This window comes from Homalodisca vitripennis, chromosome 2, assembly GCF_021130785.1.
Source record: "Homalodisca vitripennis isolate AUS2020 chromosome 2, UT_GWSS_2.1, whole genome shotgun sequence".
Taxonomy (NCBI): domain Eukaryota; kingdom Metazoa; phylum Arthropoda; class Insecta; order Hemiptera; family Cicadellidae; genus Homalodisca; species Homalodisca vitripennis.
In genome coordinates, this window is record NC_060208.1 from 41,175,229 (window position 1) to 41,199,358 (window position 24,130).

General features: G+C 30.4%; 2 protein-coding genes across 2 annotated transcripts; one reads left to right on the forward strand and one right to left on the reverse strand.

The window, feature by feature from the left end:
- Nucleotides 1-1,031: 1,031 nt before the first annotated feature.
- LOC124353833 (alanine--glyoxylate aminotransferase 2, mitochondrial) lies at nt 1,032-7,234 on the reverse strand. Its single transcript, XM_046803854.1, has 5 exons — nt 6,927-7,234; nt 6,374-6,477; nt 3,586-3,770; nt 2,343-2,466; nt 1,032-1,268 (listed from the first exon to the last, which is right to left on the reverse strand). Exons 1-5 carry the CDS (start codon nt 6,967-6,969, stop codon nt 1,047-1,049), a joined length of 678 nt encoding a protein of 225 aa, XP_046659810.1. The 5' UTR covers nt 6,970-7,234; the 3' UTR covers nt 1,032-1,046.
- A 101-nt stretch (nt 7,235-7,335) lies between these two features.
- Nucleotides 7,336-21,770, forward strand: LOC124355605 (endosome-associated-trafficking regulator 1-like). Its single transcript, XM_046806768.1, has 6 exons — nt 7,336-7,669; nt 12,537-12,804; nt 15,676-15,958; nt 16,149-16,222; nt 19,908-20,019; nt 21,693-21,770. The coding sequence occupies exons 1-6, from the start codon at nt 7,486-7,488 to the stop codon at nt 21,768-21,770; spliced, it is 999 nt and encodes a 332-aa protein (XP_046662724.1). The 5' UTR covers nt 7,336-7,485.
- Nucleotides 21,771-24,130: the final 2,360 nt, after the last annotated feature.

The following is a 24,130-nucleotide window of genomic DNA, read 5'->3' on the forward strand; positions in this document are numbered from 1 at the left end:
CAGCAAAATTTGTTACTTTCAGAACAAAAAACACTTTTTTATTTATGAAATGTTATTAATTAAACCATTGAATAGCGTCAATAATATTAAACTTTTAACTAATCAATTATTTTATAGTTTTATCACCAGCCAAAGCAATTAACAAACATTAGTCCCTTCTGTCAACAAACTCCTGTAGTTAATAAAATGGCCTTACAAACATGTCTGCTTCATTCAAATTTAGTGATTGAAGACAATGTACTTGACAAAATAGATTAATTTCAATGGTTTTGAAGAAACCTTCAGTGTAAAATATAGGGTAAACTAAGTAACTAACAATACAAATAGATTTTCTTTTGTTCATATTTTTTTATTTATGTAACAAGTTTTATAAAGTTTTTGGTAATTGATATTTGTTAAATTGTAGTAGAAATACTATAGTTTATTTCAATTAGATATAAAAATGTGTGTGTTGTAAGCAAACGGATGAGCAGTAAAAAAATACATTACACTACTTTTATTTATAAAAAAAACACATAAATAAAAAAGAAAAAAATCAGGAAATCCACCTACTTCTAAATCCAATAATGTTATTGATTTTTATCTATCTATAATATAAATTTCTAAATTGACTGAATCAGTTAAATAATAAACCACATTTTATTTTGTGTAAGGAGTATTTTTGGTACTTGTACTTCAGGGAAAGTAGACCTTAAAGTGAATTTTAAACATTGGAATATTTCGACAGATTTTGGAAATAACTAGTTAAAACAATGATTAAGATTTCTTCCAAGAAATTAAGATGTTTTAGAATGGAACCTAAATGTTGTGGATTTCCAGCACAAAAAAACATATTTTGATAATTTCCCTGTCTTTGCACATTAAAAAGTATGATATACCGTAATAAGTTCTATTGGTTCGTATGAATGAACATGTGTTATCAGTTCACAACATAATATGGTTCTAAAATTGTACTTAAGTGATGCCACAGCATTTGAGACATCAATTGACCACAATGAATCCAATTACTAACTACTTGACCGATACACACACATGGCACTATGTATTCACCCAAGAGTTAGCAATAATGTTTTACTTACATGATGTATCCCTTGCATGACGGGAATTTCAAACCTCCAGGTGGAGTGTGCAGTGATGCCCATGACGTATGGGCTCATTCCATGATAGGCATTGCGAAATGAGATGATGTCATAGTTTTTTGTATGAATTCTAGCCAAAAGCATTGCCAAATCATTTGCCTCCGACCCACTGTTTACAAGATACACAACCTGAAAAATATTCCTCCTTTGAGCATTTGAATCTTCACAATTATTTTAAATATTGTTATGTAGTATGGAGAGAATTACAAATGTTTATAAGTAGAGAATAGAATGCATAATATATGTTGCCTTTCAAAAAATTCAACCCCTGAAGTAACCTATAAAGAGCAAAAAAAGCAGCAGCATTAATAGAATCTATGTTATAAAATGCCTACTTACTGTTCAATTGAACCTAACTTCTGCAAAAAAAAAAACATTTAACTAACTACGCTATAATAAAAAATGCACATTTTAAATTTAACACAAAATATATAAAACCACTATTTTTTTAAACTAGACAGATATTCTTTAAATGTTAATCTCTAACTTAGATCTCAATAATACAAGTAATCATACAAACTTTAAAAGTTTTTAAATCTTTATGGAAGAGCATAAAAATGCAAACAGAAGTCACTTAAAGGGGAATACAATGATAAAATTTTTCAAAATTTGATAACAATGAATCAAAACAACGTTATTTATCTGGCACATACTATGTACACTGAAAATTTGGTCAATTACTGAACTTAAACATTTAGTCATATATTCATCCTGTGGCATGCATTTATCTATAAATAAGGTTTAAAACGTCCTTCTGTTTCCTATTAGATGCTTAAAAAGTAGTAAATCAGTCTTAATATCGTAATATCAGTAAAAGATGATTGTTCCAAGTCATTATACACTTGCTAGACATTTTTATGTTAATGACATATGCATACAAGCACATTTTAGTGAGCTGTTTTATGGCTGGTGGCAATTCTGTCAGATAAACTAAAAAAAGCAATGTTATTTATAATAGATCCTAGGGGATCCCATATTTTACGACAAAAGTGGTAAAACAAATTGTTTTCTATTGGTAAAATATGACAAAAATATCCAAATATCTACATTTAACCACTATATTTAGCAGTTTTTGCAGTAATATTTCACATGAAACACTATACAAATTTGAATTAGTTTAAAGTTAGGTGTAGTATTATATTATCCTATAGATATACTCGTATTACACTGAGGTTTTGAAATATTCTGTATATAGAGAATTACCTTCAGTTTTCCAGGAAACTTTTGTACCAGTTTTTCTGCATACTCATACACTTTCGGATGCATGTAGATATTTGTTGTATGCCATAGTTTTTCCATCTGCTTTCTGAGTGCTTCATTAACTTTCCTGAAAAAGTTTTTTTTTTACCCAGAGCTACTCCTTTATAATCTTTTTCTGTGAGTTTTTTTAGCTATGGTGCATGTTTGTCAAAGATGGATGTTGCTGTACATAGAGTATTTATCCAAGAACTTGTATATAGAGAACAAACTTTATAACAGTTTGTAAATATTTCAATTATTATAAGATAAAATTTGAAGATGAAGAATGTAAGGCCCAAATGGTAACTGAATAAAAATCAACTTCCTTGTGTTATAGAACTAGTAGAGTTATAACAGATTAATGTTCAAGCCAGCAGATTAAACATCTACGTTTTCCTCTTCAGAAATTTTTTTTATATCAACATAGTTTAAAGTACAGAAAGAAAACGGTTAAGGGGTTAACCAACCAATAAACAATATAACCAACAATGATTAATACAGCTTTTTTTAATCTCAGGCTACCTACTTATTGACAATTTGATGATATCTTCTTTATCGAACATATTTTTGGTAACACACGGCTAATGTACACTGATATTATTATATGGTTCTTTAAAATCTGATTGCATGATAGAATATGGTACTGGCCATAAAACAAGTAAAAAAATTGAATATACAATTAAGAATTAGTTGATAAGATGTAGGAGATTAGTCATCCCCTTCTAACCAGCTAACTACCAGCCCAACACCAAAAATCAATTTAAGAAACTATCTTGAATCTATGAATAACTTTCAAATTATGAATGGCATCTTTCAAAATACATATTATAAGATTGGTTTGATACTTTTGAAAGTGACAATTGATTTATATTTATAATGGTTATTATAATTTGAGGCACTGAATAGACAACTTTTAGAACAGCTAATACATATAATGAGTAACAGTGTGATTGGTGAAGCAATATCGCATTGACTACACCCTCACACTAGATACACAAAGATGTCACCATCAGTCTCTTGTTTTACTTCAAGGCCAATAAAAACTGAAATTTGCAATAGGTAAAATTCAATCATAGACTGTAATCAGTTCAACTTAAACCAAAGTAGACGGCATTGCACATTGATGATCATTATTTAAAGTCAATAAGAGAGGTTTTAAAAAAAAGAATAAGCTCAAAAGTAGATAAGCTCAATTAACTGAACATACGGATGTGAGTGTCCCACGCTGACTGTAACAATGCCTCCAAACATATCAAGGTAGCGGTTGCCATTCTGGTCAAAAAGCCACTGACCATGCCCCTCATGCAGAAGCAGAGGCTTCTTGTAGTACTGTCGGATACACTGAATCACATGTTGTTGTTTGATCTTTTCCAGCTTCTCGTAACTTGGACCCTGGTAATCAAGTACAAAATCCAGAAAACCAATCAACAATCTGATGTATAAATTGCACACATTATCCTACTTTAAAAACTAATTATCATTCTTAGTCACAACTTGATTTTTGTATTAATAATGAAACATAAATTAGCAATTTCATGCTGTAAATAGGATCTTTGTTGTTATGACATGTTATGTACTGTCAGTGTGTTATGTCAGTGATTGATTATAGCATACAAACCTATTGTGATCTGTATTTTTTAGTTTAATTGATAATAATTAATTTTTGTCTTGGAAATAGTGAGCAAGGAAATAAAACAGTGTGTTTGTTAGATAAAATTGCAGATCTCAAAACGTATTGTTCCTTATTTTTTTATCACTGAATATAACAAATATCTTAAAAAATCCAGTCACCTTAATGGGTCAATCAAACTATAATTAGTCAGAATAACTTTCTAGGTGTTTTAGTTATTGGTTTTCATTTTTTCTCTGAAGGGATTGGTCCCTGTTCCAAGACAATTTTCTATGAACAATAGAACTCGTTCAAAGAATATCTCGACATTCCAAATTTGAACACATTTAGACCATAAATTCAGTTTATACAATAATTTTCAATAATATCTCAGTACAAATTCCAGATCATTTTTTTACTGCAAGATGCTTCCTATATGACATATTTTGTCATCTACAACAGTTACATGCTAAAAATTCTCAATATATTCTAGAATAATAAGAAACAACTGTATTCTCAGAAATGGGATTGGACTACTTTGCATAATATTTTATATACTGTATTATAAAAGGTTGATATAGTCAAAATCATTAGAATCATATGTCTGTCAACACTTACTCTTCAAAAAAGTACAGAGTATTTCTTCATACACTGAAATCTATAGTTACATCGCCCCTTTCCACAAACCTGACTCTAGATTCCATATCAAGAACTATCACCGTATTTTAATACAATCTATCTGTGAAGTATTTGAGAAACAGGTACTCGTGAAATACTTTCAAATGCTTCTCCATATACTTACTGTCTACAAACAGCACAGATTTATGCCGGGGAGGTCAGTAAAAAGCAATCTTACACTGTTATTGTTAAGTAAAATCGTCCTTCAGAGCCAAGAAACAAGTTGATTTCATTTATCTTGATTTGTCCAAGGCATTTTATTAGCTTATTTGTATAAGTGATTAGTGAAAAAATTTGTGGCATTAATTGGTCCATGGAAAATTTCTCAAGTAGTTTAGCTGTCTTCAGGGTTGCCCATTGTCATGTTTCACTCAGACAAATCTAAAAACTCTATGGTTAAATCTAGCGTCCCACAGGGTACTCCCCTTGATACTTCCTTGTTTAATTTTTTTTATTAACAATATATATCACAATTATTGATGTTCAACATCTTATTTTCACTGATAACATGAATCTGTACTCCCACATCATCTCCATCCTCAAAAATAGTTTATACTAAGTGTAAGAATGGTATAAAACCAATAAAGACTAATCAGTGATATATGTTTATATGTATCTCTTGATAAATTGGAATATTCTGATGTTTTATGTACCATCATAGAAATTTGATTGTGAAGAGGGTTGATTCAAAGACCTTGGAATGGTTCTATTTCCCTCTTGAATTATGAGCCTCGTATCAAATTGTCTGTATAAGGCAAATAAATGTCTTGGCCTTATTCACTGAGTTTCCTGATTTATTGAACAGCATTTTGCATTTGGAGAACTCTTCATGGCTTATGTTCAACCTCACCTTGAATAATTATCTATTACCATAGTCACCAGATAATATCAGAGGTAACAACTCTAAATTAATCATGCTTGCTAGTTGGCCATCACCGGTTTGGTCAGTCTTGATGTCACTATCAAGACCATTGCAACCCAAATTTAACTTCTCCTTTTGGAGTTAAGGAGAAGCCTTTAAGATATTGTCTCCTTACATAGAATAACTGATTGATTGTCCTCAGCTTTTTGAACTGACAAACTTCTGTCTTCTATGTGTCACAATATCTGAAGAGTTGTTTGCTTACTTTATCATGGAACTTTCTACAAACAAAACAGCCTAATGATTCGGACCCAGTGTTTTGTGAACCTTATACCTCAGGATATTGACTTAATGAACCACCACATCTAAACTTAGCAATCACACACACTTTTTGGCCATTGGTGATTCTCTGAATTTTTGACCCTGAATCGGAAGTAAATTCCAAATATCATTTACAAACACATTTCAAGTTATTGATTGGCTATTTTCAATTACTTCTATCATTATTTTTTCTTTTATATTAAAAATTCTACAACTAGTCTCTAACTTATTAGATTGTCTGTCAATAAATGAAATCAAAAATATGCTGCATTAATTAGTATATCACAGCAATATCAATGAAATCTTCTAGATCTTTAGGCAAAGCCAGGCAAATAAGAAATTTACTAGGAATAATAATAATAATAAAGTTCTTTAACAGAGAATTTGAGTTCATCTAAGAGAAATTACGTTATTCATTTATTGAAAATAACCTCACTCAAATTCAAAACACATGGCATATTAGTAGCATAATCAGCTTAGAGTGATCTCTGCATGGTCTACAAAGCAAGAGAAATAATTATTTACCTCATAGGGTCGTGGAGTGAGTGAACAGTTTGGAAGCTTGGGAATATCTTGAGTCTGCTTGACAACCGTTTGTGATGACACATTTTTAAGTTTTTGTTGGTGATCTGAAAACAATACTTATTTATTTAGTAATATTTATTTCAGTGAGTTACTATAAATCACAACAAAATATCCAATCTGAGCTCATAAAAAATAAAAAATTCTAATATTTATATAGTTTTACATTACTATGCACAACAACTATAAAAATTTAAATAGAATGTTACAACATTGTTTAGGTACTGGTATTATCAAATGTGAAACAAAATAATAATTTAAGTAAAACAAAATTTTTGTAAATTATAATGAATTCTAACATTAAAATTAATTGCTTAATTATAATTTTTGTTAGTTAATAATATATTATTCCCTCAACTTTATATTTTGTTTATCTAGTTAAAAATACTATAATCACATTTTTCAAACTTAGCTTAATTTTTAGAATGATATTAATTCTAAATTCATTAATAAAATTTTGTTAGTATAAACATGTATGATAATCCTGCTGATTTACCTGTACAGAGAAATCTTCCAACTGTTTTTATTAAGTTCTTCATATGTAACACACATAAAAACAAAGTAAAAGAAAAATTAATTTATACAGTAATAATAACTCTGAGAAGAATTCAGTGGCTTTACAAAATCACCTGTTGCTCTCAAGCTTCAGATTTTAGTCTGTAGGAAACAAAGTTTATTCATGTAAACAAAGAAATAGATTCTTCATACAGCTTAATCTGAAGTGTTTGCTGCCTAGTGTGACACTGGTTGAATGTTAGGATATGCACGAGCTGCAAGTCTGCTTCTATTTGTTTACAGTCCAGTCTAGAGAGTAGAGGTCATTCTCAAGGTTATCTAGCCTACCAAACTATATTGACTGGTATAGAATAGTGAGGGGAGGGGGTCGTCAGTCTTATTTGCATTTTGATTTTAAATTTAAATTGTCCCGCCTTTGTGAGTCAGCTGTTTTATATAGATGACAAGACTGTTTTTCGCTTTAAATCAGCTGATTATAACGAAGTTCGACGATTAAACAAACCTTGGCGACTGACGGAGTAGGAATTAAGAAAATAATCATGGCTGATAGTGATGGGAAGGGCAATGAAAATAGTAATTATTATAGAAATAATTCAAGACATTCTAATGATGACGATAATTCCGATGATGAACACATACAAGGCGCTTCTATTGGACCAGATATTGGCCTGGGAAACAACAGACATAATGTAAGAAAATCATCGACAGAGACCGGATTAGCAGGTTAGGATTTCATTTACATTCAAATGTTAAATTCAAAAATTGTTATTTTTATTTGATTAGCAATAAGCTAACAATAACTTCCAAATCATTGGTAGAATTACCTCTTATACCTACTGAAGCAAAATTTTTGTTGTTCTACAAATAAAAATTTATATAGGCCTAGGCTAGGCTACAGATTCAAACTATCCAGGCTATAACAAGAGAGTATTATTATTATACTAACTGTTGTTTTGTTCACTAATAATTTTATATTTAAGAGTTATTTCGGGTAGAATACGATTAGTGCACCTGGATTTTTATATCAATATTACTTAAGTATAACTAAGAATATAATAAACGAAGGCTAGACTTTAATAAGCGGCCTATACTCGTTATTCAATGGGTAGGGTCCAATAAGCGGACCCGGTTTTTTTATATCGAAATTGGCAAACGATATTACTTAATCATAACCATCGATATAATCAATCGATACTGATTAATTATTTTTAACAATTAACTCAAATAATCTATATGAACAGCTGTAAACACTTTCAAATAATACAATTAAGGTAATATTTTTAATTTCATATAAGTAACATTGTGTATTAAAAATGGCCGTCAATCTTAGGAAGCTTCACGAAATTGCTTTAAAAGACGATAAAATATGTTTTTTATGGCTTCAGGATGTTGGGTTAGCACCTAAGAATCCATTATGTGATATTTGTGGAAAGGTAACAAATGTAACTGTCAGAGGAGCTATCATGGTCGTCTTCAGATGCAAAAAAGAAGGTAATGGTGGACACAACTTTAGTAAAAACTTTTTCGTTCTGTTTCATTTAGTTAAAGTTATGAGTTTCCCTGATTTTGGTTATGTTCATTTATTATTTGTTACATCATTAAATTCACATTTTAATTTAAAACATATGATTGTTATTACTTTTATATCGATTGATAGTCTATGATTCGATATGCGAATATTAGGTATCGATGATTATATTCTTCGATATAAAAAAACCGGGTCCGCTTATTGGACCGTACCCGTTGTTTTGTTCACTAATAATTTTATATTTAAGAGTTATTTCGGGTAGAGTACGATTAGTGCACCTGGATTTTTATATTGATATTACTTAAGTATAACTAAGAATATAATGAACGAAGGCTAGACTTTAATAAGCGGCCTATACTCGTTATTCGATTACTATTTTCGAATGGTTTAATTGTTTTACTACAATAATAATAATTAAATATTACAATTTATTTAACTTAGCATATGATTTCAACTTTTTAGTTATAGTAATTTTAATATAAACAATAAGAAGTAACTAATATTTTGAGACTTTGAAAATGGCGATGAATATGAGGAAAATATATCAGATATTTCTCACGAGTTATGAGATTTATTTAAGTGGCTTCAACATGTGGGTTTGGCTCCTGGTAATACATCAGAACATTCGGGTAAACTTTAATAAGCGGCCTACACTGGTTATTCAGTTGTTTTTATCGAATAGTTCGATGGTTTTATCCAAAGGAATAATTCGATATTACAATTTATTTAACTTAACTTATAGATTTCAACTTATTAGCTATATTAATTTTAAAAATAATAAACCATTAAAAGTAATTAATATTTTGAGTTTTTTATTACTCCTGGTAACCCATTTGGAGAAATTCTTTCTCCATTTCACAAAAGCAGTTAATCGTTGATATCAAGCTGGGTAAGTTATAAATTTTGTAAGGTTTCTTTGATATCTAAGACTAGGCCATAGTTGGTTTTGTTGTTTTGTGATGTCACTGTTAAATTTATGTTTTTAAAATCGTAATATACGAGATTCTTCTTGTAACAGTAATTTATTATAACTTATATTGTGGACGATTTTTACATATCGAAGTTGGATAATATATCGAACCATTCAATAAAAACAACCGAATAACAAGTGTAGGCCACTTATTAAAGTCTTCCCGAGAATTCTTTTCTCCATTTCACAAAAGCAGTTACTTATTGATATCAAGCTGGGCAAGGTATAACAAGATCTATTGTAAGGTTTCTTTGATATCTAAGTCTAGGCCATAGTTGGTTTTGTTATTTTGTAATGGTATTGTAAAATTTATGGTTTTAAAACTGTTATTTATGAGATTCTTTTTGCTACGGTAATTTATTATAACTCTTATTGTGTAAGATTTTTACATATCGAAGTTGGATAATACGAGTATATCAAATTGTTCGATAATAGTAATTGAATAATGTAGTGTAGGCCTCTTATTAAGTCTTCCCTGAACCGATACTGATTTTTTAACAATAACTAATTTGTATCAACTTAAACACTTTTTCATGTATTAAACGTGTTGTCTTTTATTGACAATAACAAAGTCAAAAGCTATATACTGATGGATCTTGAGTGCTCCAGCACACATTAAGGCATTTGCTGCAATTAACATTTTACTATTAATTATTTGAGTAAAATATTGATGGATTTTGTTCAATTAAGTATTTTAGAACAGTCACTAATTTATAACAAGTTAGTATTTCTAAAAATTACATAACATAAATATTCTGTTTTTTTTTTCTTTTAGTTCAAGTAGGCTAGTCAAACATTATTCATAATGTAGTCATTATTCTAATTATATTTTTTTCGGATAAAATAATTTTGAGGTAATATTATTATTATTTTATATTTTAGGTATTGTAATATTATACCTCACTTAAAAGAGGGAAACCAAAGACCAGTAATTGACAAAAAATTCGTATTGTAAAAGTAAAACCGCCAAGAATAGTAAACAACTGAAACTGTCAAATAAATCTACATGTAACGTCCCTCAGTGTATGGCTAATCAATTTATAATATATAATTATAACAAGTAGTTTAAAGTAATAACTGTTACTAGAATGGAAAGTAGAAGGTTATGTTATCTAAAAATATTTGTTGTGTCAGCGAAACATCTTTTTAATCTGAATATCTGACACAATTTCAAATTGTCAGCATAAACCTATATCATGAGTTAAGTATAACTATGTTATTCTTTACAAAAGATTCTACTGTTGATTATGAGGAAAAATTTTTTACATTTAATTTTTATAAGTAAAAATATAGAGTAAACTACTTTATTTAGAAACATTATACAAATCTTTATTAATACGTTACATAGTTTTAATATGATTTTTAAATTTGTAGAAGAACATTTTAATGTTGTGTAATTCCTTTCTATCGTGATTTGAACATACGTTATGTATCGATGACAAGTAATAAATGAAAACAACTGATGTAAAGCTGAACAACATTAAATTCCATCATATTCTTGAACTTTGTATATACTTAACGTAGTTTTTGTTCCCATATTGAGGACAGAAATTGTGTGTAATGTAAAAAAATTATATCAGTTACTGTCATAAACTTTTTTTTAATTCTGCGCATGAGCTGTACTGAAATGTGGCATAATTATATGATGTTATACTATAAAAGTCATACTATAAAGGCAAAAATGGTTTTAATTAACGAACTGAAAAAACACAAAACAGTTCATGGGCCTACTCTTGTTACAAACAAATATTACATACAAACATGAAACTCACTCTCGGACCAAAGACTGATTGTGTTATCAGCACAAAACTATTTTATCAGCGCACACATGATTATATGGAGACCATTGCTGCCCACATTTACCCGAATTATCATCCAAAATATTGGACAGTTAATTAAAACTACTTTAGGGCTCATAAATTTTGTTTTAGATTTCATTTTACATGTTAATATTTATTTTATTTCTGATTCAACAAAATTGGTTTTAATAAATAACTGTTAAGAATAATTATTGTATAAATTGTTCAGATAGGTTCCAATTATTAAGTTGTTAGACATACACTGTTGTATGTTCACAGTTCACAGTTCAGATATGTTTATTTATTAACAGTTTTTTTTTATTTCATACATGATCCCATGTGCCTGACACAGCACGTGCGGGATTCTGAAAAAAACAAGCATCTTTATATGTCATTGTTAGCATTGTGCACATGAACTCTTTTTCATTGTTATTCCTCTTACTTTTCCAAAAGTATTTTATCATATTGATGCGAAAACAATTATTCTATGTTCAGTTCATCATTTTGTACTGTTTTGTAGCACTTGTTGTATCTTTTTGAAGATATGCAATTAAATAATTGAAATATATATGACATGACCAATTCTCTGGTAAATAAGCCTATGTCTTGTATATACAACTACAGCAGTTAATCAGTTAAAGAGCACAGTCACAAGACTTGTTTGTGTCCCAGGACAAGTTAAGGTTCAAGTAAACAAAATTGGAGATAAATTTGGAAGAAGGGGGATGAAATACATACTCATTACTTGAGAAGCTATTTTTGATCCTATATGAGATACATTAAGTCAAACATTATTAAATACATCCTGGATCATATTTTAAAATGGAAGGAACCGATATGCAATTGGAGGTGATCACAAGTCTTAATAAAAAGTATGTGTGCAAAAGCAAGGAAGAAGTTGCTGTACCGGGGAGGTCCTTGCTGAGCTTAGTTATATGTCTTTTTACAGGTAACAACTTACTTTATAACCTTTTTTGATGTATTCAGATTTGTAGATGACACAACTGCCACAGACATGTGAGGATCATAATTTTGTGTTCATAGTGCCAAGAGCATTGTGGTAGAACATTTATAGGCAAGTTTGTGCATGACGCAAATGATCATATCAAGTGTGAAAAATTGATTTGGAATAAAAAAAATCCATATTATTCAGGTGCAACGAAGAAGTAAGATAATCTTGTAACCAAAAGTGATAGTCTTACTAAATAATAGCTAATTTTTTTAACTCTTAAATTTCAACAACATTTAAGAATATTATATTCAATTTCTGAAAGTGGATTGTTTTCTATACAGGTTCAAGCTCTAGCAATGACCACCCTCGTCGGGAAGAAAACCCGTTCTCTTTCAAACACTTCTTGAACAGAGATGTGTCAGGAGGGGCACGCCCGAAAGTGTTCCCCTCTAAATCCCCTTCTACCCCTCGCCTCATCGCCAATCCCGAGCTTACCTCGGGCCTGCCGGACTTTGTCCAAGACCATCTCGTCATCGAGCAGTGTTACCTGAACCAGCCTTCCCAGCCATTGTCTGTGGATATGAACAATTTGGCGGAGTTTGGATTGGAGTAAGTGATTTGTTGATGATGTAATTGGGCCTATATGTATAATTTTTTTATTAGTGTACAGTACGTAAACTTACAACACGCCATTTGTCATGGTTTGTCAATGAAAATGTAATGTGTAAATTAAGTTTATGTTGGTGATGGAACTATCCAGCCATAAAATTTGAGTTAATCTAATTGGCACTATCTCATTTTGTGGATAGGTGGTGGGGACAGTGTCACAAAATAGTATAAAGTCACTATTCCGTGAACATAGTCAACACTTTGAATGAAAATGTATGATCTATCAAACATTGCTTTTTATAGCAAAAAGAGCCAACTCCTGATCCTTTGAATGTTTTGAAAACTCATTTCCCTTCTACCAAGTAATTTCATTTATCCACATTTTTTATGTTTCTTAAAACTAGTAAAACAATGTTGTTTACTTATTCGATGTTAGTAACACTGGTAGTACAAAAACAAAAATCAATTGTTTCATGCCAAGGAACACGTCACTACATCTACAACATGATAATTAACAACTTAACAACTTTCTGGTAAAAAAGATTGATATTATATTGTCTGTAATGCAATGGGCACAATGCAAACGTTAACAGGTATGTATACTTTAAAATAAGGTTGAATTCTATGCATAAAATATTTTTCCTAATATATAATTTTAGCCTAAGTTAGAAAAATATTTCAAAGCTATAAAGTGATTTTGTTAGTGTGTACATATTTTTGCATATGTTTTCCTTAAATAGTCATTTATTCAATAACTGTTTCTGTATAAGGAATGTGATGCTAAAAATAGCATTTTATATAGAATATTAAAAATCACTACATTTTTTTTATTATTAGACCATATTGCTCTAGATTATTAAATATATAGGTGTATATTTGCTTTCAGTCACATACAAATATACACATACATATATAATAATTTCCTTTATTTTAGGTTCCATAGTATTCTGTGGCGGTATACTAGAATAATTCGCTTCTAAGTATTCAATATACAATTTTTTTAATGATTTTTAATTATTAGTTTTTGTATCTGTTTTGTCTATATTATAGTGATAGTTGTAATTCTACTTCAGTTATCTGCATCTTATGTAGTAGCATAACTGTCAATTTACAGTTGTACCTATCACGGATTTATCTGTTGTTGTAGTTTCAGTTCTGATTTATAACCATTATAATTTCTGCAGTTATCGGTTTTCCTGTTGTGTGTGTGTGTGTTTTTTTTAAATGTAAATGAACAATACACACTGAATTATAAGTATTTAATAATTTTTTTACTTCTGTTTTCGGAATTCAATGAGAACAAACTCATATGTTAACTACCCTGTAGTCCAAGAAACACCTACTTATCCATTGATGTTCATCTAAAGATAATTAATTTGATTTAGCTGTCATTCTAACCCCACCCTACAACATAGGGATTTTCTTGAGCCTGCCTACTGCCAGTCTTGGGAGTTACTTGATACCTACTATTAATTGACATTATGAGTATAATAACCTGGTCATTGTTATTCGTGATTTTTTCAAGGTTACTCTTTAAATTACAGTAAAAAAATAAATTTTAAAATTATAGAAGCACTTATTACACTGTTATTTTTATAACTGTACTTATATATATTGTATAAAATAAGAACAATATTTTTATAACTAGGCTGTGCATAAAAAAGAACCCTAGTGCAACACTAGTGTCTTAATAAACATAGACATAAATCAGTAATCATCGCTTACAGCAATGTAATATCTAAAACTGTATGTGGTAGGCACAGTTCTTATTTATGTATCTTTCTTAGTGATGATATGTTTACGATGTTATGTACATATCTCGGAAGCCAGAAATCAAAGTAACTAAAATAGAAGTTCCCGGCCTGGTGTACATCAAGTAAATAGTAAACCCTTCACTTTAGAGTAAACCTTTCACTATATTTTCAATAATTTGTTTGTAAAAGTAGAACACAATAAATTCTTTACTAAATACCTTTTCTGGCATTGAATGCTTTGATGGAATTATAAGACATTTAAGTTTAATATATTATTTTTCATTCCAATTTTGGAGTTTGTCTAGTGAAAAAATGTAGGCTTTTAAATTTAAAAATGAAATGACTCCACAAAAATATTTAACTTACCAAGAATGGACATTCCTTCCTAAGGGCACTAGACTCATAAAATTTTGTGCGATAATTTCCTAACAGGAGAAGTACATACCGTGCTTTCAAAACTCAGTGTAGATTTATTTCATAAAATTCTGGATACTGATATATAGGGTGTTTAAAAATGTGGGAAAATATTTTGGTGTACGGTTGAATAGGTGAAAATAAACAAAAAAAGTCCCTCGAAAACTGTTGTGTTTTTCTCTTCTTTTAACGCCTGTTTGTGTTTTAAAAATTTTTTAAACATAACTTACAAACGGTTTAAGTTACATTGTTATAATATTGCACGTTTTTATATCTTATTAGGATATTATTTTCTGCTCAAAGAAAAAATCTATCATTAATCAATTTAAAATAGCAGCCTTTTATTAGTGTTAAAAAAATGTCTAGAAAAAAAGAGAAAGTATTTTAAAGACACATAAAAGATAGCTTTGTTGGAAAGCAACATATTTATTATTTTATAACTTACAAACAGATGATGAATAAATGCATATTTACTACTCTCATGCAGTCAATTTATTGAATGAAATGTAAGTGAGAGTAAAACTTTTTCTGAGTCATATTTAAAAAAATTAAAAACCCAGACAGACAGGCAGACGGTTAATGAAACAAAATAAACCAGTGTTAACGGAATTTTGTTGTTGTTTATTTTCACCTAATAACCCAACTCCCAAATTATTTTTCCACATTTCTTAAACACTCTGTATATATTGATGTAATTTTGCAGAGCGTCAAATGATGGCTGGAACCCTAGTCGGACAGGGGACTTACCATTTGATCTGACAGCTACTAGACATGAACGACCAGAGTCACCTGTCCTACCACTAGACTTACCAGAGGGTCTGCCTTTCGACCTGCCTGCCACCGGAGGCGAGGTGGGGGCCTCCACCAGCCTGCCCGACTTTCTGTCTGATGGGCCGATTCATAGTGGACGGCGGAACGATGCAGGACAGCCACCCTCCGAGCCTACCAGCCCCCACATCCCTCCTCCTCACTCACACGCACAAGCAGTAAGTGTAGTTATACGTGGTTACATGCTCAGAATATCATTCTTCTTGATGGTGAACAGTAGCTATTTACCACATTCAAAACATTGACTGGTAACACAATAAGAGCCATAGACTTTTTAAAAAACTCAAGGGAAATGTTACAGTCCCAGCATAACTGATTCATTTGTATTGTCAACTTCTATTGTTGCAGCTGCAGATGGAGAATGACAGGTTACGAAGGGACCAAGAAACGCTTCGGAGACAACTTTCAGATCAAATCAGGAGGTAAGCATTCTTAATTGTTGTAATTCTCTAATACATTTGTAAGTAAAATATGATTTAAAAATGCAATCAATTAACCGTTTTCTTTTATTTCAGTTAAGTAATTTTCTCTACAGAAATTGGCAAGTGAAAAAATGTAATAGGTGCAGGGTAAGATTAGCTAAAGTGTACACAGTTTAAATCTTCTTAACGATTATAACGCTGATGCCTATACAATGTTGACACCAGCGTTTTTCGCTATAACTATCATGTGTGTTGTGGTGGTGTTCGGATTTCTACAACTCATTTGACTTCACATTTTAACAAAAGCTTTGACAATTTTGGCACAATGATGTTAAGAAATAAGGAAAGCAAAAATAATTACTTTTTGTAATTATTAGGTGTATGTAGGTATATTTAGACAACTGACATACGTAATGTATAGGTATCAGGATAACCTGGTATTTTTCCTGTTGAGGTGTAGCTAACAAGCTCAATGCACGTGACCTGAGGTCTTGTGCTGATCTAACTATTAGTTGCTATTAAGCTGCAAGTTATAACAGAACTCAGCTAGCTTTCAAAGTTATAACCTAATATTACTGTATGATCTCATTTCAAGATTCTTTATGAGCTGCATTTTCTATAGTTAAAAACAAAAATGTTATAAAATTCATCTGCTAAAGGTCTTCAAATTTTATTAAATCAGAAAGATCTTTAATATGATTTCTTTAAGAAATGCACATTCATCAATAAGTTACATGAGTTACAAAAGCTTTTGAAGTTCTAGTTTTGCTTTATTGTGTCAATCATCTTGAATCAAAGTATTCTTTCATTGAATAAAATGGTGACCCACCAGCCAGTCTGAAAGATGTCATTTCAGTTATTGATCTTAGATTCTGTGGAAGCAAGTTGAAGACTTTTTGCCCAATGTATGAGAGCTTCCTGTAATATTGTATGTGTGGTTTACTGGAAGATGGTAGTCCGTTGCTCTCGTAGATATTTTTTCCTCTAGTTTGTTGTGCACAGAAACATTCTGGTTCTTTAGTGTTATTTTTTATTTTTTTGTATTTTTTTTTTTTTTTTTTTTTTTTTTATTGAGCCTGCTGTAACAAATTATTGAGGACGTCTGCGGTTTTGAGGTTTCTTGCTTTGCTGACGTTTGGAACATTATCTGATATTACATTTATTACTGGGGTCTCATATTTTTCTCTTGCTGGGACACTTTGGAGAGCTCCTTTATGGCCTTTTTCTTGAGGTTATTAATGTTTTTTTATAAAGAACTCTTCAAGAATCTCACCTTCTTTTAGTTTGCTGTAGCTGAAGGCAGTTGATTAGATGGAGGCATTTTGGTTGTTGCATTTGCTTCTGGACTATCATTATTTTGGTCAGTTTGAGGACTGTACATACACTCCAGGCTCTTCCTTCGGGTCAGGTCAGTGCATTTCCCTTTGGGGGTAGTCTGTTTTTAATATTGAAGTGCTTGTAGGAAGATAATAAATATATTTCTCTTCATCCCAATACTTACTTTCCTCCCCCAAGATGATCTGTGCTGTATTGGCCAAGCCAGCGTCACCTCAGGATAGAGATTATTCTTTTTGCAGTTTCAGGTGGTGCGGATTTAATTGCTAACTCTAACTGGTCAAGTTTTAATTTCTGTTAGCTCAGTCAATATAGGTGGAGAACTTTGAGTGTTTTCACTATTCTCATTCAATAAAAGGCAGTTTCTGTCCAGGATTCCGTTTATTTATCACTTCCTGTCAATCAACTTACTTCTGCAGCATAAAAATAGTATGCTTGAAAGTACTGGATACCCTTTCTTTTGACAAGCTCAGCTTCAAAACAAAGACTTGTTTTCTTTGCCAGTTGGAACAAACTCCCTTATGTTGAGTTTTTTACATCTTGTTAAATTTTGTTTAACATCTGAAATAACTGTATCTATATTTTCAGCAATTTTAACAAGTTTTTGGTGTAATTACCCTTCTGCTCATATAATGTATAAAATGTTTGAAAAATTTTCTGTTATTTTAATTTGTTGTATTGTTGAACAAAATATATTTTGTTCTATTAAAAAAAATTGTTTTGCTTCTTTTTTCTAATTGTATTACCCATTCTCTAACATTGTATTGGGTAATAAAACACTAAAAGAAGCTTAGACTCACATGTGTTTTAATACTTTTGACCTTTATATTATATAGAGATCAATTATTGTGCTCTCTAAAAAGATCAATTGATGGTTCATTGTTACTGGTTGATTACATGAAAAAAACTTATCAGGATATTATCAGTGTAATCACTGATTTGACTTTGATGGCATCTGCACTTGCAAGTATTGTGTAAAAAAATGTTTTGTGTGACATTTTTTGTGCTTGTACAAAGTAAAATCCAATCTATATATATAAAATTGAATGTTTGTATGTTTGTCCTTTATGGAATCGTGAACTATTGGACCGATCATGATGAAAATTTGTACGTATATGTATTTTTCCACGGAGAAGGTTTATAAGCTATGCCCATCCCTTTCCCGATTCAGGATTCCGCCCCACTGGTTACAGAAATACCCATAAGAAATGCATTGCAGCAAACATATGTTTAAACGTCTTTTCAAATTTTTAATCAGCTGTTCTTTGTAAAACATATATTACACTTATAGTTTTAAAGCATAGAGTAAGCTTAAGAGAAACGACAAATTTTTGTTTTAAACTGTTTTTGCAATCACTGTTAAACATTAGACTTTACTATCCAGATAATACAATTCAAATTTGACGTAAAAATTCACCTTTAACTGCAATATTTATTTAATATAAACCATGCTCATGCTTGATCAGAAGAGTAATGCAGATATCATAATTACTATCTTACGTTGGCTACAAATATAAAGAAATGTTATAAAATCAACCTTAGTTGTTTTTTTTTGACAGAAGTATGGTTCTCAAAACTCCGTGTGTACATATTCTCGTCGATCGAGACAACAAAGCAAGCTCAATCGTGGCATCGGAGATATAACTAATTTAATCTAAAATTTATTATAGTAAAAAAAAAAAATTTACTAAGTAATATAAGGACTTCGGTTCTTAAGATTTGCGTGCGAAGCCGTGGGTAACAGCTAGATAGAGGCAGGAATATGGTACATACCTTCATAATAATACGCCCAAGAGGCTCACGATGGAACGACTATCAATTATCTCAGCAAATGTTTTAGAATGTGATAGAAAAAGAATAAGTGAATATAGTGTACTGTTTTCAACGGGAAATTGCGTGCGAAGCCGCTGCGGGCAACTTTTGCAAAAAAATTATTGAAATGCGCAGCAAAGCGCGCCGGGCCCCGCTAGTTAAACATAAAAATCTGTAAGCTCAGTAAAAATATGTTTTTGTTTGGCCAACAAATTTGACAAAAAATTACTTGATAAAGAGTTTTTAATTCTTTCTTTCTGGTATAGTTTGTAATTACATTATATAACACACTATTATCTTTATCCTGTTGATAACTGTATGTTAGAGCACACATTGTTTCTAATATGAGAAAGTGTGGCATTTATCATAGGCTAACACTCATTTTGGCAAGAAAATATAAAAACAATACAATAGATCCAAAACATGTCCTTTTGATCTGTACCATACATGCATGAAGTGATGGCCAAACATTAGCAAGAGATTATCCAGAGACGAATGAGAGAGATCAAAATACAGTTAAAATGTACATGTGTGTTAGGAACGAGTCATTGGAGTCAGAGTTGAGGATACTGCGTAGTCGAGACCACGACGATGCAGCCAGCCTCGAGAACATGGTGCGGCAAGTTGAGGACAACTTATCTCGTGCAGTTGTGAGTATTATGTAGTGTTGGTTCCTTCCATACACTAAATACAAATTGATGACAAAGAAAACAATGGTTGTAGCACAGAAGTAATTTTGCTAAGTAAGGACAAGTGATCAAAAACAGTTATCTGGGAAACTGAATTAAATGTTTCTCTCTTAAGTATTCAAAATGGTTATATGAGGGACTGTGAGAAAACTTAGCTGATCTCCCTTGCTGTTATGGAGTTATTTAAATCATTATCTCAGGCATGTAGTTTTGTAAAACCTTTATTTTAAAAAATTTAATTTTTAACACAGATTTCGTTAAGCAGCTTTTGTTAATTTACCGTAGCCGGCATCTGCTCATTTGAATGCACAAACCGCCAGACTGTCCAGACAAATCCGCCCTTTAAGACCTAAGAGCTCCCCAGTGTGACTAATATCAAAATTTGGACTGCCCAATCAAGAATAAAAGTTAAGATGGTATTTTAATAACAACATTTTTGTATAATTTGAAAGTTAAATACTCAAAACAATACACTTGTACCTCTCCTGTATATACAAACGTGGTCTTAATCAGATCACAAACTTCAGTCATGGAATTTCAAAGTTGCAGTATTAATTGTTAAAAAGCACCAAAAACTGGTAGTCTGTTTTGTTGTTTTGGCATAAAAACTGGAAGTTAAATGTTCGTAAATTCTTTTATTTATACGTCTAAGTGCAGAAAATAAACAAGCAACATTTTTTTAAAGTCCCTTTATTGTACCTCTATTAGTTACTCTGTGGTCAACTTTAAAATTCGGGTATCGGTATTTTTTTATCTAAGAGTAGACATCTGTCTAATATCAAACAATAATTACCTTTTATCCTAAGACCGAAGATTTTTAAATCAAATATAATCAAGTATGCAACAAAGGAAAAAAAATAAAATTTTAGCACGAATACTTGAATGATGTTAATTTTCATAATTCAAACTTCGTTAATATTAAATATTATGATTAGTTGTATAAATTTACACCATGATTTCCACCTTTACTTCTACAGCACAATATTAAATTTCCCACTTTCATTTCATCAAACACAGAATCTAATTATGAGACATGAGTAATGAAGTATATTTTTCTTGATGTATTCATCAAACACAGAATCTAGTTATGAGACATGAGTAATGAAGTATATTTTCTTGATGTATTCATCAAACACAGAATCTAGTTATGAGACATGAGTAATGAAGTATATTTTCTTGATGTATTCATCAAACACAGAATCTAGTTATGAGACATGAGTAATGAAGTATATTTTCTTGATGTATTCATCAAACACAGAATCTAGTTATGAGACATGAGTAATGAAGTATATTTTCTTGATGTATTCATCAAATGTTGCTTAATATTTTTAATTTTTATTAAATACAATTTTTAGGTTTTTTCTAAGTATGTTCTTAATTTGGTCAATTTGCATGAACAACTTATGTTAAGAATCTAGTTTGTTTGGAAACTTTCCAATTCTTAAGTTTATCATATTGTAGTATTTTATTCTTCTTGATTGATTTTAAATAATACATGTGTGATATGGAAATATGTGGTTTCCGAACCTATGAGCAATGCATGGTATCTTTGAGTTTAAAATATTAATGGTTTTCTAAAATTTAGTATTTTATGTGGTGTGTGCTTTTTCTATCTTCCTGTATTCTACTTACAGAAAAGAGCAGAGACTGCAGAAATGAAAGCAGCTAAACTGAAGCAAGAAGTTAAACTTCTTACGGTAAATATGGTATAACCTTATTGTTTGATAGTAGTTTAATTTCTTAAATGCAGGAGGTAACCGTTCACACTGCATCAAAACATTGTTAACACATTTAGTAGTATCTTGAGATAGTTCTGCCTCACTGTGAGCAACCATCTTCAGTCCAAGGTGTTAAACTGAATCTGACATTGAAGCTGACTGTGATGTTTTGACTTTGTGTGAATCGGAACATTTTTCATATTATAAAAAATGTGGAGTTTGAACATATGAATAAGGCCCAGATAGATAAGGACCTATTCCATGAGACCACTGAAAATGAGAGTCACTTCGCTTGTCGTAGAGTAACTTGAATTTCATATTAAACCTGAATTGACTACCAATTAAAATTCAATTATTTTTACCCTCGGGTAATGAATTAATTTTTAATTTTTCAATGGAAATCATTGTGGATGTTTAGGATCAATTAAAACAAATACGACCATATAACATGTTAAAATTGTATTTTATTATCTTATATTTTAAGTATTTAGTAGCCTGGCAACAGTTAAATTTATACCAAATCTACCACTAAAAATAAAATTTATGCGGATTATTAGCTTGCCTTAGCCACTCCCAAGTTTGAAGGTTTCTAAAGGTCACTAAAGATTTCGTCATCAAAATTACCATCACTCACTTATTTTTTACTTTCATAGAGTACGTTCTCCACAAAGTTACTTTTTTTACCACAACATCATTTTACCGTGATGTCATTTCAGACGGAATCTAATCAAAACAAACAATCAAAAGATGAAATGGTAAACAACAATCGATTTTGAAAGAGTTTTACTGGCTTAAGAACATATAATAGAACATGTTATGACTATCGGTAGAATAGTGTAAAAAATGCCAAAATAATTGATATCTGAAATATTTTTCAACTCTAAAATTAGGAACTTACTGCGACAGGCAGCGCCTGTCATCAGTAATAATGCAACGCTAACTGATGGTGGGCAATATACATCATTGGTAGACAATGGGTCAACTACAGCATTAACTCTTACAAATAACACTTTGTTATTGAGTTGTTCAGAATTTATTTCCTGTGGTGTATAATTTTTATAGGTTTCATATCGGATTAAAGCACCAGATCTTGAGTGTGAGTGTGCACTGGACTGATCAACAGATATTGATACATTTCTAATATGTATTTCAATTGACAGATTCTGTGGATTACTACCTCTAGTATTAAATATGCAAGGGATTGAGATTGGTGGTTGAATTTTATGACACTTTTATAGAAATGTTGTCAACCATTGTGAATTGTCTTTACATGTGTAAGTGCCCAATAGAATGTGATTTAAAAGTGTCTTTAACCCTTTGAGTGCCAAGAGCTAATGAGATGGGCTCGCAGGTATTTCCCAAAAGGACTGAAGCTGACTAAATCAGCATTTCGAATATTATTATTAGTTACTAAATGTTTACATATTATGGTGTTGTACTTAGTTACATTTTATACATAAACTAAACATAGATTAGCTATCTTAGTTTGATTTGTTACTGGTTGTAAAAGCTATTTGCCAAATATGAAGAAACAATTTTTATGCGAGTGCAGATTTTCAATATTTTTGTACTAATATATAAGAAAAGTCATGCTCAGTATTACACTTACTTTACTTTTTTTGAAACTTGGTAAGTTATGTTTGTTTCTACTTACATAGAGAACAATAAAAAATTTGCAAACAAATGTATTAAGATCAAAAAATTACAATTTTTTTTATAACCACAAAAAATTACAAAACTAAATTTGTTATATATAACTTTTTTGTTTAAAAATTTTAACAAATTTTTATCATCTTAATAAATAGTACCTGATATCCTACTTTTCTCCTAACACAAGAAAACAAAAACCAATTCCATTATGTTTGTTTTTGCAAAAGTTGTGAATAATTTTGTGGATCTATACGTAAATACAGAATAAGAAAAATATAATATAAAAATATAAACTCAGTTATACAAATATTTACTTATTTAAATGTGGTATGTTTAATCCTTTTGTACATAAAGAACAATAAAAAGGATGCATACAAAAAAAATTAATATCAAATTAGCAATTTTTGATATTCCAAATTTTTAAAAATATTTAAATTTTTGTTTTGTTTTATTTTTTCTCAAAAATGTTAACACATTGTTTTATTGTACTGTCACTAGTATAAATGAATTAATAAAATATTTTCCAATATAACTTTTAAGTGAGCTAAAGCACAAAAATAAAAGTTATATTGGAAAATATTTTATTCATTTATACTAGTGATAGTAAAATAAACCTTTTTTCCAATGCTCAAAGATTCTACATTGCTTTATAATTCAAACTAAATTTTACAAGTTATAGCTTACTTTCCCCCTACATATTAAAA

Excerpts from the sequence above, each read along its gene's own strand:
- LOC124353833 (XM_046803854.1), bottom strand. The coding sequence starts at position 6,969 with ATGAAGAACTTAATAAAAACAGTTGGAAGATTTCTCTGTACAG. Across the intron at positions 6,478-6,926 it reads TGGAAGATTTCTCTGTACAG|ATCACCAACAAAAACTTAAA; the intron begins GTAAATCAGCAG and ends TATTGTTTTCAG. Across the intron at positions 3,771-6,373 it reads TCACTCCACGACCCTATGAG|GGTCCAAGTTACGAGAAGCT; the intron begins GTAAATAATTAT and ends CTTGATTACCAG.
- LOC124355605 (XM_046806768.1), top strand. The coding sequence starts at position 7,486 with ATGGCTGATAGTGATGGGAAGGGCAATGAAAATAGTAATTATTATAGA. Across the intron at positions 7,670-12,536 it reads GACAGAGACCGGATTAGCAG|GTTCAAGCTCTAGCAATGAC; the intron begins GTTAGGATTTCA and ends TTTTCTATACAG. Across the intron at positions 15,959-16,148 it reads CTCACTCACACGCACAAGCA|CTGCAGATGGAGAATGACAG; the intron begins GTAAGTGTAGTT and ends CTATTGTTGCAG.